A 15,518-nucleotide genomic window follows, 5' to 3' on the forward strand; every position below is an offset into this window, starting at 1 on the left:
AAGGAATGACAAGATCGAATGGTCACAAACTCCACTGTGACCGGTTCAGGCTGGACATAAGAAAGAACTTTTTCACTATCCGGGCACCCAAGGTTTGGAACAGACTGCTACCTGAGGCGGTTCAAGCACCCACTTTGAACGCCTTCAGAACACATTTGGATGCTTATCTTGCTGGGATCCTATGATCCCTGCTGACTTCCTGCCCTTGGGCAGGGAGCTGGACTTGATGATCCTCCGGGGTCCCTTCCAGCCCAAATGTCTATGAAATCTATGAAACCTTCTCCCCAAACTGTGCTGCCCTCTGCAGTAGTCTGGGAGCCGAATTTGCCTGTGAAGAACAAGGTAAAAAAGCCACTGAGTACTTTTCTCCCTCATCTGTCACTAAGTTACCTCCCACATTCAGTAAGGGACCCACCCTTTTCCTAATCTTCCTCTTGTTGCTAGCCTACTTGAAGAAACCCTTCTTGTACCCTTCGTGTCCCTTGCCAGCTGCAACTCCAATTTCACTTCAGCCTTCCTGACTTCATCGCTGCGTGCCCAAGCAATATTCTTATGCTCCTCCCAAGTTATCTGCCCAAGCTTCCACTTCTTGTAAGCTTCCTTTTTTGTTTAAGCTCACTGAAGAGTTCTCTGATAAGCCAAGCTGATTGCCTGCCATATTTGCTATTTTTCCTGCACATCGGGATTGTTTGCTCCTGAGCCCTTAGTAAGGCCCCTTGGCCCTGTTCCTGCACTCTCAGTAAAATACAACCAGGTCACCTGGACTTCTTTCCCCCTTAGACTGGCTTCCCAGGGGATGCTGCCCATCAGTTCCATCGGGGAGTCAATGTTTGCTTTTCTGAAGTCCAGGATCCAGACACGGCTGTTCTCCTTTCTTCCTTTATTTAAAACCATAATTTTCACTTCCCTGGCAATCAACAGCAAATATCCTGGGTGGTGGGGCCCCTCCGCCAATCATGGGTGGAGGGGGCACAAGCAGTGAAATGAAAAACATTAAACGTATCACTGCAGGGAGCACTTCTGGCGTGATTTACAGAAGTCCCTACACATGAGGTGATCTAGTCCAACCCAGTGCTCAAGACAGGATCATCCCTGACTAAACCATCCCACCCAAATGTCTCTCTAACCTGCTCTTGAATCTTCCAGGGACACAGACTCCTCAACTTCTTTAGGTAGCCTTCTCCAATGCTTAACCACCATCATAGCCTGAAAGTTCTTTCTCATCTCCAATCTAAATTTCTTCTGCAGCAGGTTGAAGCCATTGCACCTAATCCTGTACCTTACAGCTACAGAGAAATGTCTAGCTTTATCCTGTTTGTAATCGCCTTTTGGGTATCGCCTTTTGAAGACTGTTATCAAACCTCCCCCTGCCCCCAAGTTCTTTTGGACTTTCCTCCTAAGTCCCGTTTCACAGGCTGCTAATAATTTTTGTCACTCTCTTCTGGACCTTTACAGTCTCTACATCTTTCTTGAAGCATGGGGCCCAAAACTGGACACAGTACTCCAGGTAAGGCCTCAGTAGTGCAAACAGAAGGGGGATAGCCAAAAGGAGGAGGAGAAAATTACAGCCACACAAATCATGGCTTATTTTTCAAGCCAGCATTCTTTTGCTTTTGGAAGAAAGTGTATGCTTTGTAACGCAGCAAATGTGATAATACTTTGTACATATATAACACAGACTCTTTGATTGTCAGATCTCAAAGCACTTTGCAAACCATCATTGATTGCTTGATAAACATGAAGAGGAAAGACCAAACTTAAGAAAATGATGGGGAAGAAAGCTGCAATCTCTTGCATTGAGGTATCTTCTGTATTTCTAGTATATAAGACTGCCACCTAACCACAGTCATTTTTGCATTTAATTAATAGTAAGCCATCCCATATCCAAGTCCACAGATAATGACCTTGTAATGCAGTGTGACAAGCCTCCCATATCATTAAGTTTAACTGTCACAGTAAATACTGGATTGTCATGAAACCCTGGCAGATTTTCTCCCTTTTCTTGTGTGTGCTCAGCAAGAAGTTCTCTAGGGAATGGTATGCTGAAGCCCTGAGATGATACAGCACAGTAATGATGGGAATGTGAGGAGTGAAGACAGAAGTGAACATACACTGGGGAAAAGGCAACTTTCATACCTCAGGGGCTTTGCAGGGTGATGAGGCAGGCATAACTTCCAGCCAAGTGGCCTCTGACCCCTGCTGTTGCATTTGTTTCATGACAAGTCTGCTTTTAACTAATGCTGGTCAAAGCATGTATGTTAAATGTTTTCTGGTTAAAATATTAGGTTTTTTACTAAATCAGTTATTTTTCCCTTCAAGAAAAGTGTCTGTATTCTATGGAATTTATTTTTTGTCAAAAAAGACCCTAAATCAAACTATGGCAAACAAAAAACCGCAATGCATTTACTTGGACATGCTGCTGCTGGGCCCCATGGATGTTTTGGTTTAGTTGCCTCATGTTCCCAGCCCTCTCTCTTCTTTAATGATCTTGATGTTTCACTGTTCAAACTAATCCTTTCCCTGCAGTTTTGCTGTCTGTTAGCCACTCCTGGTAATGTCTCTTCTATTTTACAACCCTGCAGATTGTTTTTAGCTTTAGCTAAAAATTGTAGCTCAGGTATAGTAATATTAACTCTGGTGTAGAAATGACTTCCAGTGAAGTACTGGAGGTCCTGTCAAGACTCTGAGGAAGGATAAACTTTATTATGAGTAAGAGACATACAATTAACTATGACTGCAGGACTAATACATATTTTTGACTATTTTCTGCTCACCTTGTTGTGTTTTTTTTAAAGTTGATATATAATCTAGCAAATTGGTGCACATTTCAATAGTTATATTTGTTTTTGCTTTGATCTTAAACTGAATAATATAGTGCTAGCCCCAACGCATATTAAATGTAAAACAACTAGCAGCTTCCCTTCAGCTGGAGGAAAATGTGTTGTGTTTTATACATGATGTGCCACACTATTTGAAATTCCCTTTTCAAAATCCTAGATCCACCCATGTTTTCACTCATTTGTATGTACCATGCTCCACAGACAGACTATACCTCCTATGATGCACCAGGGCCAGGAGTAGTGGGTCCTGAGGGAAGACATGGTCAAGTGAAAGAGCTCAGTTCAGAGTAAATGGGAGCAGGAGGCACCTGAATTATCACTCCCATTAATGGAGCAGCAGTATTTCCAAAGCAAAATATTTTAGGTAAGATAATTAGGTTCTCAACCTTTTTTTTTGGGGGGGGGGGGTTGGTTTTGAAATTCCAATAAAAAACATTAATGTTTTCCACAGGAAAACCAAAACTGACTACCTCTAGCCTTTGACTTGGCCCTTTGCTTTCCAGCCCCCAAGTCTTTTATGCTCATCCCTTATCACAGAGCTTTATAACAGCTCTCCCTTTCTCTGCGCCTGGGAAAGATCATGTCATAGACTCACCTCTCTCTCCAAATGCTCACTTACAAATCTCAAAATATTCTCATCTATCGGCTAACATAAGGGTCACTCCTTATAGCACAATACAAAGGCCATTAAGTTAGAAGCTTGCATTTCATTAAGCAAGGATTTGATAAGGCGGGTAGGGTTACAGGGCAAAGCAGCTATGGGAATTCAATGAGTTTTAAACCTCCACTTCTGTTAATAAAATCAAACAATACATCATAAAAGTGTCCAGAAAATGGCTCAACAAATGAAGCAGAACTGCATGATGGATGGAGATTTATGAATGTTAATACAGATGGACTTTATGTTGATAGCGGGTGTGGAGACTGAGGCAACAGAAAAGTATAGCGCTAACTCCAGACTAGAACCTTATCTTTGAATCTCTTCTGCAAGGTAGGAGTCAGTCTCCCAAATCAAAATCTGTGCCCCTGATATGTGGTTCAGATAGCAGCTTGTTTTCCAGGTGAGAACTAACCAAAGTCTCACAAGAACACTTCTTCCTGCAGAATTACAGTCCAAGATGGCAGTAATCTCACATGAGCAAATGGTTCAATTTGGGACTGAAAATACGTAAGAACTGCCCATGAGGTTTTGTTCCTATTAGAGTCAACCCTCAACATTAGTCCCAGAACAGCTTCAGACATAAACCCTGATCCTTAACTTAAACTTAATCCAGATCCAGATCAGAGCACTCTTATCCAGACATCAGGGAGTTAATTTTCTATTGCCCTAAACCCAGTGCAGTCATTTGCACTAGGAAAAGTGGGTATACAATGCTACCATTCTGATTTGTGGGGCAGGGGCACATTATATTTTATGTTCTTCTTATCAGTCAGTACAGAAGAGACAAGGCACTGTTGCACTGGGTACCAGGGAAAGTTAGAAAAATAAACATTAGTAATACATGAGCCAACCTATACATGCTAAAGACCAATTTTTAGGCCAGTCAAGGCCAATCTAGGTGTGCCACAAATTAGCCCTACACCCTCCCTGACGGCCACTCCAATTTGCTACTCTGCTTTCTGCTTCTAGACCTCTGCTCCCTGCCTTATTTCTGCTCTGCTTTCTGCCCCATCTGCCACTGTATTGCAATGCCTGTCCCCTCCCCAATCTCCTGCATGCCACACAGAAGCTGCCCATGCCACTTGTGGCACCTGTAATGCAGATTGGCCACCACTGGTCTAGGCCATTTCAAAAGAAAACAAAAAACCCACCACACACTTGATATCCACCCAGTAGAATCCCATATGAAATGTATTACCTCTCCAGGAACTGCTGATTGTGCCTAGACCACATAACACTGCTTCCAACAGCCTTTGCAAGTGACAGTTCTCAGATTAACTCTTTCAAGGAAGGGTACGTGGCTTGCATATACTAAAAAGAGTCATCCCCTGATGCATTATCCAACTCTCCCACAGCAGTATGACTGGATTTGACTGCATCAAAAGTGAAGCTTTTTGGTAGGAAGCACCAGAATGGAGAACAGAATCATGAAGCATGATAACTGGGAACCTGTGAATCCAGCACATGAATCTTTTTTATGAGGGAATCATCTTCCTACACGTATTTTCACTACAATCCAAAGGTTCAATATCAGCTTGTGCAGACATTCCTGGGCTAACTTAAACTAGCCAGCTGGGGGGCTGGTACTGTAACATTAAATGCTGCATTAAACCCAGCGTAGGCAGAGCACCTACTGTACCCTATGCTGTTGCACTTCTGCTATTATTAGTACCCAAGCCAGCTAGTTTAAATTTTGCTTGGGTTATATCTATGCAAGCTGCAATTCTACCTTTAGATTGCAATGTTAACATACCCTCTGTGAGTGTCTGTGTCTTTAAATGTAATGAATTTTTAGCCCACTCCGCCAGATGAAGACTACCTGGGCCTGCTCTCCACCTAGATGTTTTCCCTCCCACTTCTGTCCTTAGCAGTGGCCTGTGCTGCAGCTGTTTGTTTACTGCATAGCTGCCTCCTCTGGGTTCTCTTGAGGAGAACCTGGATCCCAAGGCTGCCTGAATTTCTCCATCCCTCCCTTCTTCAGCCCTGATTGCAGCCACCAGCCATGGTTGCTGGTAGAAAGCATCCACTCTGCAGCCTTAATGAAGTGTGCAGTACTCCTCCTCATTAGGACTCAGTGTTGTCAATAAAAGAGTCATTAAAGCAAGCTGATGGGGAATGGGAGAAAGAAGCAGAGGTGCTACAGCGCATCTACAGGGCAGAGGGCAGCTCCATCATACATTGTGACCAAACAGCAAGGGATCAATAACCACCTTTGCATTAAACCCAAACCCATCAGTCAGCCTGAGGAACAACAGGCTGCGTAAGGGTTGTTCTCACTTCACATTTCAACCTGCCTGGCTTCCTGTTTTTTCTATGCCTTTCTTTCCCAGAACTGCTTGTCCTCTAAGTGCCCAACCAGTGCCAGCAGCTTTACATCTCAAAGCCATATCCTGTCTGATAGGTTTCCAGTAACATTTGTTAAACACCGTTAGCAGTCCAGCAGCACAACTGTTCCTGTCCATGACACAGGCATAGAAGGGAGTCCTCTAGGACAGTGTTTCTCAACTTGTAGGTCATGGCCCAAAAGTGTTGCAAAAATATGTGAAAGGGTTGTGAACAAACTTTAACAAAGGATTCTTCTTTAAAGGAGAAAAATGTGGGAAACCATGGCTTTTCCTTTGCAGGCCAGCAGAGTTCCAGCCTGCAAGGGACTGATTGGGCCCCTGCCCCATCCCACACTTTGGGGTCTAGGACCTGAGGGCAATGGGTTCGGAGTTAGGGGCACTGGGGCAGGACTGGCCATTGATGTTTACAAGTGGGTCCTGATACAAAAAAGGTTGAAAATGCTGCTTTAGGACACCATTCTACTTCTTTCTTTACTAAGCACCATCCAGTCATTAATATATTTATGTTTATAATGACACCTGGGGCAGGACAGTGCTATTGTCCCCACTTGGCAAGTGAAGAACTGAGGCTCCTGGAGAGGAAAAGGGACAAAGTGACTTGCCCAAGGCCATATAGAAAATTGGTAGCAGAGCAAGGAACTGACCTCAGGTCTCCTATTTCTGGGCTAACCAGCAAATAAGCTGTCCTCTCCTCTGTGTAAACTAAACATGGGCAAATGCTGCTTTGACTTATATCTCTGTTTTGGGGGAGTGGTGGCATAATACTGGAGCAGAATTTGAACTCGTGTCTATGGGTGTTATTGGTAGAGGGGCAGTGTGATCCACTACTTGCTCCGAGTCTAGAGAGACTTACACTCTGTCACTGGTCTTTGTGATCTTAGGTGAGTCTCCACCATTGGTTTCTTTCCAATGATACCTCTGCCTCATCCATTTACACTATAAGCTCTTTAAGGTAGGATTTTTAGTGTGTGCTGTGCAGAGCTTAGCACAATGGAACCCAACTTAAACTTAGGCCTTTAGATACTATGTACCTAATCACAGTATGGGAAGGGTTTTATTCATTATTAAAGCAGGGGTGTTCAACCCCTGGCCCCTGGGCCAGATCCAGTGCCTTGTCATCCAGCCCACAGGGGTCCCTATAGGTCTGTGGGGAGCCCTACAGGCTGAGGCCCTGTGTGCTAGATCTGACATGCAGGGGAGTGCAAGGCCCAATCCTGGCACATGAGGCCAGGCAGAGGCAGTGCAGGGTCCCAGAGCCCAATCCCTGTATGCAGGACTGGGTAGAGGTGGTACAGTCCCAGGGCTCCTACCCAGCATGCAGGGTGTGTGGGTGCGTGTGTGTTGTGGGGGGCAGCACACTTCAGATCCAGGCATGTAGGACTAGGCAGAGGCAGCGTGGGGCCTGATCCAGCCCACAGAATGGCCCTGTGCCACATAGTTGCCCCACAGGGTCAAAAGGTTGAGTACCACTGATTTGAAGTATGTATGAGGAGGTGCCATACTCTGCTTGGGACACCTCTCCCACAAGTGAAAAAATTACAACATAAACCATCTGACTATGAGGGTGGTCAAGCATTGCAACAGGCTACCTAGAGAAACTGTGGAATCTCCATCCTTGGAAATTTTCAAGAGCAGGTTAGACAGACACTTGGTTGGAATGGTCTAGTCAGGGATGATGCTACTTCAGCAGGAGGCTGGACTGGATGACCTTGCGAGATCCCTTCTAGCCGTATTTTCCTACGATCGTATGAACACAAGCTTGCCCATAAATATGTTCACTTCAACTCACATATTCAATCACTTCAACAGACACAAAGGAAACCTGGACTTTGTAGCGTGCTTGGAAGGTGAAGGAAGCTGGGTGTCTGGCATTCCAAGGCAAAGCAGGAGTTCCAATTTTGCAGACTGTCAAGTCAGTAAGGTAGGATCAGGAAACATCTTTTTGTTTTCTACTTGTGCAGCACTTAGTGCAACAAGATACCAGTCCATGGCTGGGTTTCTATTCTACTACCACGATACAAGTAATCATTAATAACAGTGGAGATACACTTCATTGAGGACAGCCTGACTTACAGTTCAGACTTAGACCTGGGGTTATTATTTGATCTACTTTGATTCCCAGCTGCAAAATTTGGATCCTGATCTGAGCAAGTCTGAAGATGTTTGGAAATGGACAGAGTTTTGCTGTGGAGCCATGTCTAGTTACTACAACTCAGAGTCTGATTCTGGTGCTAATTCTTTTCCTTGGGTTCCAGTAAGTGTTGAACAGCTCTCATTTTCACTGACTGCCTGTCTTGTATGCATACCAGCCCAGCCTCTGGCTTTTTTGCTTTTCATTCCATCCAGGAAGAGCACACATCAACTGCTGAAACTTCCTTAGCCTGACAAAAGGTTTTTGAATCCAAAAGCTTGCTTAAAAATTGTTCTCCAACTATTTAGTTGGTCTAATATATCAGATTCACCCAAAGAACCTGAACAGCTCTCAGATACTTTTGGAGCAGAAGAGGTAGGTAAGCAAAGCAATACAACAGGAGAAGACCAAGCAGGACACTTTACATTCATATTTTTCCTGAATGACTCATTCAGAAAGGGCTCCTGACATAAGATATTGGATAATAAAAATGACATGATTACATAATCTTTAGGATTATCAAACTGCATCATTCAACCCGGCATATCTGATCAGTAAGCCAAAATACATTATTCAAGTGACCAGATGCAGTCTGGGATTGCCTTCCTCTAAAGCGTTGGTCACTGACAGAAGCACTGGATGGACCAAAAGTCTGATCTGGAATTGTAGGGGTTGACATTCAGGAAGAGATGGACCAATGGTTTGTACTGGAAAGGCAGAAGAAACACCGTGATCTGAACTGGCAAGAGCTGTTATATTGGTATGGACAGACCAGTGGCCTAGCACACTCCAGGAAAAGCTACAATATCAAACTAGAAAACAAAAGGTCTTGAGATGTGCAAAAGATGCTGGGACACCAGTCTGGATGAACAAATAATCTGATCCAGTTTAGCAGATCCCCTGTTCTTATCCTGTGTAATGCCTCTAGAGAAAGGGTATCCCGGGGTCTGTGTGAGAGCACGCACATCCTTATCTTATCTAATTACAAGAAATTTCAGATTAATTTCAGTCCAGCCACTTGAAAGGACTGTTATCAGCCAGGGCTTTGTGGTTTAACCTTGTTACTCTTTTGTTGTTAACCTTTTAGAATGGCAGGGAGGGGAGAGCTGAGATTCTGCTGTATTAGAGGAGAAAAAAAAAGAACTCTAAAGGCTGTACAGCTATGGTTTTGTGTATTCAGCTCCACCTGCAGCTTGTGTGACAGGACAGCTGGCTGCTTACCTCCACTGACAGACGCCTGGTACCCAGCCACACAGAACAGCCCATAACAGGGACATGTCTCCTGCCAACCTCTCCAGATCCTTTGATATTTCCGACAGAGCAGTAAAGGACTCTGACTATCACATTTTACCTTGCATCTCTCAGCTCCTCAAAGGCTGCCCTGCTTGGTTTCCATAGCTACCCCCAATCAGATCTGGCTTCCTGTGAAATTGGATTTCAAAGCAAGACAAGCCTTCAAAGGAATTTGTCCATTTAACAGAATATCATTAGGAGTGAGGCTGTCTGCTGAACCTGGCCCTAATATGATTAAGGAGGGGCTGTTATCATGTCGGGAGGCAGCATTGCATCTACAGCACAGAAACCTTGATGCTTCATGACAATTATGCAGTGGAATTTACCAGTCACTGCCATCATCTTCTCCGCCTCCTCCCCCTGCCACCACCCTAAATTTGTATCCAGTTCATATACTAAGAAGTTGAAGTGGCAAGCAAGCAAGCTGTGTTTGCTGGTGATCTGAAAGTCAGGACACCTGGGTTCCATTCTCAGCTGTGTTTAAGTTGACTGGTTAGTGCAGAGAGCTTGGCAGGACTCTTGGGTTCTCCTCCTGACTTAGCTGCTGACCTTCAGCAAGTCATTTAGGCCTGATTTTCAGAGGCAATAAATAATCAGAACTGATGGTGTTTAATATCTTTGAAAATCAGGCCATTTAACTGCCCGTGCCTCAGTTTTCCCAGCAGGAAAATGGGTTGAATAACAATCCTCACTGCAAAGTACATCTATAAGACTTAATCAGTTCTCTTACCAAGTTCTAGTTATTGTTTGTCAAAAGGTTGCTATGGTGATACAAAGGCTATATATGAAATGATCCCTCCAATCTGCAGTTGTATAAAGATGTCATCCTCAGAGATTTGCATGGATCACGGTTTGTTGGTCTTGCTGGCACATCTGGAAACGGTTTCATCAGTCCAGGGTACATGTGGCTCGCCTCTTTTTTTTAATTTAGTCTCAGGAAGCAGCTGCACTTTATTTGTGCATTGTAATGAATTTGGCTAGTGATTTTATACATGTAAATATGTAAATAATTTGTACGTATGTTTATACTCATATACTCACATATATAGCTGTCTAAGTGTCTATTTGTACATGTGGGGATGCACATATACACAATACTACTGTAGTTTTCTGAATGCAATCAGAACCACGTGGGCTTTATACTGCTGACAGGTACTGGAGATTTTTCTTTGGCTCAAGTATTTCGGGTAGGAGGACTGGGAGCCTGTCCCCAGCTGTCACTGCGGGGTGATGTGGGAATGATGACACTGAAGATCTATTTTTTTGTTTTTCTAGAGAAAAAAACAAAAATAGATATGAAGCCTTAAGGGGAGGGAGAGAGAGAGTGTTTTTTTCTCTATAACTGAAATACAAAATGGCAGTTGACACTGCAGCATGCAGGGAAACCACAATAAAGGCACAGTGTATAGAAAACAATATGGCAACATTGCCCTTTCAGGCTGAAATACCTACATATACCAGATGGCCTATGGCTTTATTACACTATACCTTCCACTTTTTGAGCCAAAAGTTAGCTCCTTTTGGCAAGTCTTATTTCGTTGTGTGTCATTACAGTACTGTGCTTCATGCAAAATGTTACAGTTCAGTTTGAAGCCCCATATAACAACTTGGTAAATGGTTTTGAGTTTACTATCTATTAATCCACTTCTGCAATGAAATAAAAACAGTAAAACATGGAAACACATGTGGCCCAAATCCATAACAAAACCAATCCAAGCTCTTAATCTCATGTTTGTTCTTTATCTGATTGGTACCTGACTTAAACATACCACATCCTTTCCCTCTTGTTTTGAGTGCCTGGGTCTCGGAAAGCAGGGCATGACATTCTTGATAATCACAATTCACATTAATTTACCAGACCATACCGGACTTGTACATCCCCTCCCCCCCTTCAAATTATTCATAGTATTTGATTTATACATCCTTACAGCCCACTGGTGAGGTAGGGAAATGAGGCCCAGAGTTACAAGATGATTATCTGAGGTTAAGCAAGAGGCAGGCAATTGGACCTGGGTCTCCTATGTGCAAAGCTAGTTGCCTAACATTGCAATGTCTTTCCTCTTACAGGATGCACCTATCAAGTACTAAGATGCTCATTTTATAACCATTTAGATAGGTGCTTAACTTTTCAACCAGGAATCGCCCCAAATGTAACGAAGTTAAGCTCATGCCTAACCATTTGCAGGAGCCCAACAGAAATGTGCCACCTGTGTTCTGTTTATCTAGCACAAAAAAAAAAAAAGAAGAAATCACTATGGTGGGACACATACCTGCATCGTCTCATGTGGAACTGCACAGCTTAACCTACCTTGTATGGATCATCTCAGTGAAGTCAGCAGGGCACATGATTCCGTTAGGGAAGGGTTGCCAGCTTTGGTCAATACACATCCTGAAATTCAGGAATAATTCAGACAGGGTACACACACAGACAGCTTGGCCCAGTTCATATATAAAAGCAGATGAGGGGATATACGATTGTGTGCTAATCAAATTCAATGTCTGCTTTTTGTTATGGGCTCTGAAAATGAATGCAGGAATACAAAGTTTGTATTTACTGCAGTCAATAAAATGGGTTAGAGGAATGGAGATAGTGGAGCAACCCACTTAGTTCTTTCTCCAGGCAAGGCCCAAGCACAGGAACATGCATTGCAAGAAAGCAGAATTCAATTCCTTTCTGCTACAGAATGTAGGAAGTTGCATTGATAGTACAGCAGAATATAGTTCTCTGCCTGCAGTCTGTAGGAAGGGGATCCTGCTTTGCTTTGGGACAGCGGTTTTCACCCTTTTTAATTTGCAGACCCCTAAAAATTTCAAATGGAGGTGTGGACTCCTTTGAACTGTGTGTGGGTATTCACACACTTTTGATTGATCATAATCATCTTTCGCAGGCCCCCTCGACATAATCTGCAGACCCCCAGCAGTCCATGGACCACAGGTTGAAAACCATTGCTCTAAGATACACACAACCTCATGCCTTCTCTGAGCCTAGCCTGGGCTTGGGGTGCGAAACAGCAACGGGTCACAAGCTTACACATGCACACAGAGACTGGTGCTCTCCCTATACAAGCAGGAAGATCTGAAAGGCTGTATAGCATATACACCCTAGGACTCTCCCCCATTAAAGGAGAGCAGTAGTTCTCAACCTTGCTAGAGGTACCCCTTGGAAAATACTAGCTCTTAGTTTTCGTTCATTTTTGCCTATGGAAAAATAATAGGGCAGTTTTTTTCTGTTGCAGAGAACTCAGAAAGGCTGCAACAAGTCAGAATGTTTTTTGACGCTATGGACTCCAATTTGAAACAGAAAGTTTATCTTGTAAATCATGTGTTAAGTGTGTTTGCACACCCAGCTGTACTGACATTGTGTGGCACCCTTGAAGGGATCGCGTGCAAGCCTAGGCTGCCCCAACACCTTAGTTGAGAATCACTGAGGTAGAGGAGAGTGAATTTTCAATTGCATTCCTACTGCTGCATCCCTACGCAGGTGTTTGCAGGGTGCAGTCTGGATAGCCCCTCAAAGGTAGTTACACACCTAATTCCTATTGAGAAGTGACATCCCCTGAACTCCTATAAAATATACACTGAAAACAAATGCGAGATCAGTACCTAACTCCCAGTGAGGCTCTCAGTTTAGGTGTTGCTCATGAAGTAGCAGCAGCAACAAGTGGAGGAAGAGGGGGAGGTACTTTTGCAACAGTTCCTCCCCTCTTTTCACCACCTACTGGCCCTTCCTGCTTCCTTTCTCACTCAGTCTTTACCCCTGAGGGATAGCAGCAGGAGGTTTTTGCACCTTGGGACGGTTTCCCTTGCCCTTCCCAATGCAGGCACCAGGCAACTTCATCCCTGAGGAGATTCAGGGGCTCCTTGAAGGTAACCGTAGCTTCCTCCACCCCAGCGCCCAGGGCCTCTGGTTGGAAGTTGGTACAGTGGCTTTTTGAGTAGAAGCAAAAGTTAGGGGTGCCTTTTCTATCTCTCAGCTTGGAGCAGGGGGCTCAGAAGCTGTTCCTTCAGGCCAGGCAAGGGACCCTAGGCTTCTAGGGCATGCGGGCCTTATTCCACTGTTTCCGCTGAGAATATGGCTGCCTGTCCCGGTGGCACGCTGGTATTGCCTGAGGGTGAGTCCCTGTCTGAGTGGCACTGTATCCAGCCCCCCCCCCGGATCCATTTGTGTAGGGGAGTGAGGGTACCTGAGATGTTTCAGCATTGCACAGCAATGCCACATCATCTAGAGTGAGGCCATTGGTAGTATGGGGCTACTCTGCCGTGGCATGTAGATGCCCCTGTGTGGCCTGCTGCCACTCTATGGGTTCTTATACTGAGTTTTTCTGATAGTATCTGATCGCTTTCCAGACAGCGTATTAAGCAGCATGATTAACATGTTGGTGTCTCACACTGGCCCTGAGGCATGTGAGGCAGAAAAGGGTTTTTTGATAGGGGTTGTTTTTTGAATGAGATGCTGCATGTTACAGACTGGGAACACCTCTCTTAACAGCACAGTTGTACCACGCAACATGTCAGATTATGAAGGTGCAATGAACCAGTTGGCTCAAATTCCCAGTTAAGTAGTAACCCTATCAGAAAAAGTAGGCCCCAGAGACTCTGAAAACTACATCAGCTTTAAGCTCTGTCTCTGTTTAAAGGTTTACTGCTAAGATCCCTTAATATTCAACATCCTAATGGATGAACCTGCCTTTAGTTTGCTGCTTGTTTTCATGAACCTGTTAGGTGCATAACCTCTGTCATGTGGGAGATGCTTGCAGTATAGCATAGCATAGCATAGCATAGCATAGCATAGCATAACATAGCATATCTCATCATTTCTTGGCAAATTTAAAACACTTACTCCTCTCTTTATTAAAACTGAGTGTCAGATTGAGTTGAAGTTATAGTAATTCCTTCTATCCACAGCTTTCAGTGCACTATACCAATGGACACTGATTAGCCCGACCCATAGTAGGGTAAAGAAAGGCTCCATAAATGAGTTCCCACAGAAACCCAGAAATAGGCTGCTTCAGGGTTAAATGGTCGTGATTCCTGATCTGTATTGCTTCAGCTATTTGGGTACCTTAGGGGGCACTGCCAACTTGAAATCTGAGTTTACTTAAATCAAAAAACAAGTTCATATCTTATTTTAGATCCTTCAGGGTTCCCCAGAAAGTTTGTGCAGTATTAACAGCTATCTTTGATACTTCTTTCCCCTGTCCTTGTGGAAAAGATCCACACAAACAAGGAGGAGAGATTATACACAGAGCTGGTATTGCCCCTTAATTTCACTGAACTGTTCATCTACCACACTCATTGCTATTTAAGTGTTGGACACCAAGTCTCCTAAATATAATCTCTAATTTATCTACTCTTTAAATAAATGTTAGCTAAAGAGTTACAGTCTTAGCATAGTGGTTTCTCACTGCACGCTGACTCACATGTACATGTGTTGTGAATAAATACATCCTGCTGTTGTGAATGATGGAGAAGAGGGTAATTTTCTGCTAACTTCTTGCCATTTTGAATCTCCCTGAGTCTGGGTCATTCTGCTGATAGGCTTTTATCACCTTTGGTTTCCTGTTGAGAAGACATCAGGTAGCTAGCAGCACTGTTCTCCCATTCTGAGAGGTGGAGTGACTGGGATCTGTCACTTTGAGAGAAAAAGTGAATCTTACAGGCTTGTCAAAGCTCAGTTTCAAATGTTTTGTGTCTTTTCTCCAGAAGTGCAGCGTACAGGCTTGTCAGAGCTCAATTTCAAATGCTTTGTGTCTTCCCCCAGATGTAGGTGTGAATTTCCTCCTCTGTTTTTTAATCATGGGGCTGCAGTGAAGTTTACCCTTTCACATTTTTGATGTGCAGCACTTTATTGTTCAGAGCTGACACTTCTGTAAACAACTCATTTCTGCACCTGCCGCCTTCCTTTAACTTAGATTATTTTCTTGTTAGCTGACTGTTTTTAATTGAAGTCTTCAGATCTCCTTCTAAAGCAGAGCCTTTGTTTGCTGACAAGTATAGCAGGCTATGAATGGAGATTAATTGCATGTCACATACTTCTGTATCAAACTTGCTGTGTCTTAACAATCTGTACAGTTTATGGGCATGTCAATATATAAGGAGGATTCTGGCTAGTCAGGCTAGAAAGAAGGGAGTTTTGTTGTTCCCATGTTTGCAAAGTGCATCATCAGGAGAACTTACCTATTTAAAATGATTATAAGAAATGAGATACCAAGAATGTACAGTTCTTCAGCCAATAATGTCCATTTTCT

At 43.7% G+C, this 15,518-nt stretch overlaps 1 protein-coding gene across 2 annotated transcripts in view; it reads left to right on the plus strand.

Moving 5' to 3' along the window:
- The first annotated feature begins 13,014 nt into the window (after positions 1 to 13,014).
- SKAP1 (src kinase associated phosphoprotein 1) overlaps positions 13,015 to 15,518 on the plus strand; it is a 352,931-nt gene continuing 350,427 nt past the window's right edge. For both annotated transcript variants that reach the window (XM_019523682.1, XM_019523681.1), the window contains exon 1: positions 13,015 to 13,137. In XM_019523682.1, coding sequence (XP_019379227.1) covers positions 13,086 to 13,137 — 52 coding nt within the window. In that variant the 5' untranslated portion in view covers positions 13,015 to 13,085. The remainder of the gene's footprint in view (positions 13,138 to 15,518) is intronic.

This window comes from Gavialis gangeticus, unplaced genomic scaffold, assembly GCF_001723915.1.
Source record: "Gavialis gangeticus isolate Ggan-Ray unplaced genomic scaffold, GavGan_comp1, whole genome shotgun sequence".
NCBI lineage: Eukaryota > Metazoa > Chordata > Crocodylia > Gavialidae > Gavialis > Gavialis gangeticus.